The following is a 4,134-nucleotide window of genomic DNA, read 5'->3' as shown; positions in this document are numbered from 1 at the left end:
ACCTAGCATTGTTTTCCCTCATGCCAGGTTACCATATTCCATAGTCAGTTAAGTTTTCAAATAAGTAAGTTTCCCAGTGAAAAATGATCACTGGGAGGGGGGAGGGGGAAAGACAGTTGGCTTTTATGGCAAATTTCCCATGTGGAATGGCTGAATAAATGCTGCATCAAAGAAACTTCCAACATCTGACTGCAAATCTCCATCTAAGACCACAAAATAAAAAGTTCTCAATAAAGGAAGAGACATCTTTGTCACTGACATTGTGGATTATTCAGGTTTCTTTGTTTCTCCCTGACACCTACTTTTACCTTATTTCATTTTTACCCTCTAACCATTTCAGTACCCAACACAAGCCAAATTCTGGAAGGGAGTTCGATGAGGAGAATAAAATAAAAATTATGATTTAAATTGAGACGTGGGGATTTTCTGTGGATAATTGTCCATGTTGTATCTTACCAAAGAAAATATGAATTTCACTTAGAATATAAAGTAATTCTCTCTGAAAGTGTGGGATGGAAGAGATCAGTCCTCAGTACTAGAAATATATTTGTCCCTCAGGAAATTCTTGCCCACCAAACGCATGAGGCTAGGATGACATATATTAGGAGCGTATTAAATTTTATTCTAACACTGATGGGAGGGAAAAAATGAAGGAAAGAAAAATGAAGCAGGGTGAAGAATAAGGTGATTGAGAGAAAAGAAAAGACAGAGAAACTTGTTAATTACAGGACTTTCTGAACAAGATTTTTTTTCCCCTTTCACAAGATAGAAGCTATTGAATAATTCATGCCAAGCGTGGAAAGGCTGCCTTTTCCCTGGGTGATGTATAAGTGAGCACGAGAGAGCTTCGTGTGGGTTCACCACATCAGCCACCACTCTTGCTTCTGAGCACAGGGTGCTCTCCTCTTGAGCTCAGCTTCTGCTTTTGCAGCCAAGCATCCTTCCTTCTGCTGCCTGCCTGCCCACCCTTCTGGGCTTGCAGCCTTCTCCAGCCCTGCTGCCAGCTGAGAAACCTCCCTGCAGCTGCTGGGTTCTGCCTAGGACCATGTGTGTGGATGTTGCTCGGGAGAAGCAAGCACTTGCTCCTGGCACTGATCCCAGCTGAGTTTCTCCTGTTGATTTTGGGACCACAGATGCTGCTGCTGAGGAGGTATTTCCTGGCATCCCTGCCTCCGCTACTGCCAGCTAAGGACCAGCCCAAAAGTAAGGTATCCCCCAACCCCTCTCCCCTGGCATTTTCTCCAGCTGGGATATCTCTGCTTTGCTTTCTCTTGGAAACTAGGGGCTCCATCTGGCAATATTCCCAACTCTCTCTCTCTCTCTCTCTCTCTCTCTCTCTCTCTCTCTCCCTGTGTGTGTGTGTGTGTGTGTGTGTGTGTGTGTGTGTGTGGTGTTTGGGGGGAGATGGGGAGACTCTTGGTATTGCTCTGTCCCAGGGCTTCCCTGGTTCCTGCTGAATGTAAAGAGGCCTTTCCCCTGGCACTGGAGACATTTCCGAGGCAGGCACCTGTCATCTGCCACCCCCGTTCTTCTCGAGCTCCTTCTCTCCCCCTCCCCCAGCCCATTATTCTGCTCCAGCCTTTTGTGTCGGTGGCAGAGGGCTGAAGGGATGTCTTTGCCCTCCCTGCAGGTGGGTGTCAGGATGGGCCGCGCGATGAAAAGCTGATGCTATCAAGCGAGGTGTGAAGAGTTGGCCAGAATGACCAACTCCTCCTCCACGTCCACCTCCTCCACCACCGGGGGATCGCTGCTGCTGCTCTGTGAGGAAGAGGAGTCGTGGGCGGGCCGGCGCATCCCCGTGTCCCTTCTGTACTCGGGCCTGGCCATCGGGGGCACGCTGGCCAACGGCATGGTCATCTATCTCGTGTCGTCCTTCCGAAAGCTGCAGACCACCAGCAACGCCTTCATCGTGAACGGCTGCGCCGCGGACCTCAGCGTCTGCGCCCTCTGGATGCCGCAGGAGGCGGTGCTCGGGCTCCTGCCCACCGGCTCGGCGGAGCCCCCCGCGGACTGGGACGGCGCCGGCGGCAGCTACCGCCTGCTGCGGGGAGGGCTGCTAGGCCTTGGGCTCACCGTGTCCCTCCTGTCCCACTGCCTGGTGGCCCTGAACCGCTACCTGCTCATCACCCGGGCGCCTGCCACCTACCAAGCGCTGTACCAGCGGCGCCACACGGCGGGCATGCTGGCGCTCTCCTGGGCGCTCGCCCTGGGCCTCGTGCTGCTGCTCCCGCCCTGGGCGCCGCGGCCCGGTGCCGCGCCCCCGCGCGTCCACTACCCGGCGCTGCTGGCCGCCGCGGCGCTGCTGGCGCAGACGGCGCTGCTGCTGCACTGCTACCTGGGCATCGTGCGCCGCGTGCGCGTCAGCGTCAAGCGGGTCAGCGTCCTCAACTTCCACCTGCTGCACCAGCTGCCCGGCTGCGCCGCCGCCGCCGCCGCCTTCCCGGGCGCACCGCACGCGCCGGGCCCGGGGGGAGCCGGGCACCCGGCGCAGGCCCAGCCCCTGCCGCCCGCGCTGCACCCGCGGCGGGCGCAGCGCCGTCTCAGCGGCCTGTCGGTGCTTCTGCTCTGCTGCGTCTTCCTGCTGGCCACGCAGCCGCTGGTGTGGGTGAGCCTGGCCAGCGGCTTCTCGCTGCCCGTGCCCTGGGGCGTGCAGGCGGCCAGCTGGCTCCTGTGCTGCGCCCTGTCCGCGCTCAACCCGCTGCTCTACACGTGGAGGAACGAGGAGTTCCGTCGCTCGGTGCGCTCCGTCCTGCCCGGCGTCGGCGACGCGGCGGCGGCCGCCGCTGCCGCGACGGCCGTGCCCGCGGTGTCCCAGGCGCAGCTGGGCACCCGCGCCGCCGGCCAGCACTGGTGACCCGGCGGGGCCCCGAGGGAAGCGGAGATGCCGAGATGCCGACGTCAGCGTGGCCTCCTGCTCTCGTCAAGTACCCTCTGCCTGAACGAAGACTCCCGCTGGCCGAGCCCGATAAATCGGTGCGAAGATTTCGCCTTCGACCCCGGTGGGATACCTGTCGAACCAAGGTCTTTCCCTAAATGGGGTCCCCGAAGTCATTTTGAACAGCTACCTGATTTTTACCCTTTGTTTCTGTGTTTTAGGGAAATTCGAAAGTCAAAACACCGGAAACTTCAAGAACTTGCACACCGACCTTTCACAAGAGCAGGTTAATTTATTTCAGCACTGTTTTTGAAAAAGAGATTTGATAATGTATTACCGTTCCCACCTTCATCGTCTTATAATATAGATGAAGCACCTCGAGTGTGCATGAGCCAAAGGAAATAATATTGATGAAGGAAATAATATTTAAGAAGTATTTAGGAAAGTAACCTATCTTTGATGATGCTTCTGTTATAATTTAGCCTTTGTATCAACCCGAAGAATGAGACCACAGGTATGCACACCAGTATGAGTTGCCATTAAGACCTCATGCCCTTTATTCTTAAAAGGGTTTGTTTTTATAAAGTCGCATCCTTGCCGAATGCGATAGAATCTTAGCCAGTGAGAGAAGAGAAAACAGATCTATTATTTTACACTCGTTTTTGCACTTCTAAGACTGAACATTAGCATTACCTTGCTGAAGTGAAAGTTTTCCATTGTGCTGATTGGTGGCCTGAGCCAGCAATGGAGTTTTGAAAACAAATAAGGGGGTTATCTATTTTAGGTACCAGTTTCATGTTTTTAATAGCATGCACACTTGTGGCTACCTTCATTTTGTAATCAGTTTATTCGCCTTATGAGTGTGATTGCAGCTTTGAACATTCTGTACTATAATGGTTGCTAAAGAGAATAAGTCCTTCTGTTTTCTCTTTAACATTTAAAATATCTCAATGCACATGATATAATTAAACACTAATAATACCATGACTGCACAGCTGATATTAGCTGCTATTGCATGCTCCTAGATGTTAGAACTTACTGGGCATGTGGTATACTAAAGCAATACCCTCTAGACAAGGACATTTTGCTTCTTCCAGACACCAGAAGAAGTGGCCGTCAGTTATTTGAAAAGAGACACGGAGATACGCTGGCCACCCTACAGTTCTTGTCTTGACCCACTTTATGAGAAACTCCCAGCTGGGACTTTATCTTGCAAATGGAACCACAGTCAAGATGGATCAATAATAATGGTTTTGGCT

General features: G+C 53.0%; 1 protein-coding gene across 1 annotated transcript; it reads left to right on the top strand.

The window, feature by feature from the left end:
• The first annotated feature begins 1,070 nt into the window (after positions 1 to 1,070).
• On the top strand, positions 1,071 to 2,993 carry GPR88 (G protein-coupled receptor 88). The gene is made up of 2 exons (XM_047873643.1): positions 1,071 to 1,203; positions 1,631 to 2,993. The coding sequence occupies exon 2, from the start codon at positions 1,700 to 1,702 to the stop codon at positions 2,852 to 2,854; it is 1,155 nt and encodes a 384-aa protein (XP_047729599.1). The 5' UTR covers positions 1,071 to 1,203; positions 1,631 to 1,699; the 3' UTR covers positions 2,855 to 2,993.
• Positions 2,994 to 4,134: the final 1,141 nt, after the last annotated feature.

Source organism: Prionailurus viverrinus, chromosome C1 (assembly GCF_022837055.1).
Source record: "Prionailurus viverrinus isolate Anna chromosome C1, UM_Priviv_1.0, whole genome shotgun sequence".
In the NCBI taxonomy this organism is placed as follows: Eukaryota; Metazoa; Chordata; class Mammalia; order Carnivora; family Felidae; genus Prionailurus; species Prionailurus viverrinus.
The sequence above is the reverse complement of the archived record's forward strand: the minus strand, read 5'-3'. Positions and strand labels throughout refer to the sequence as shown.

Bases quoted from the DNA above. Each gene is read 5' to 3' on its own strand.
- GPR88 (XM_047873643.1), top strand. From the start codon at position 1,700: ATGACCAACTCCTCCTCCACGTCCACCTCCTCCACCACCGGGGGATCG.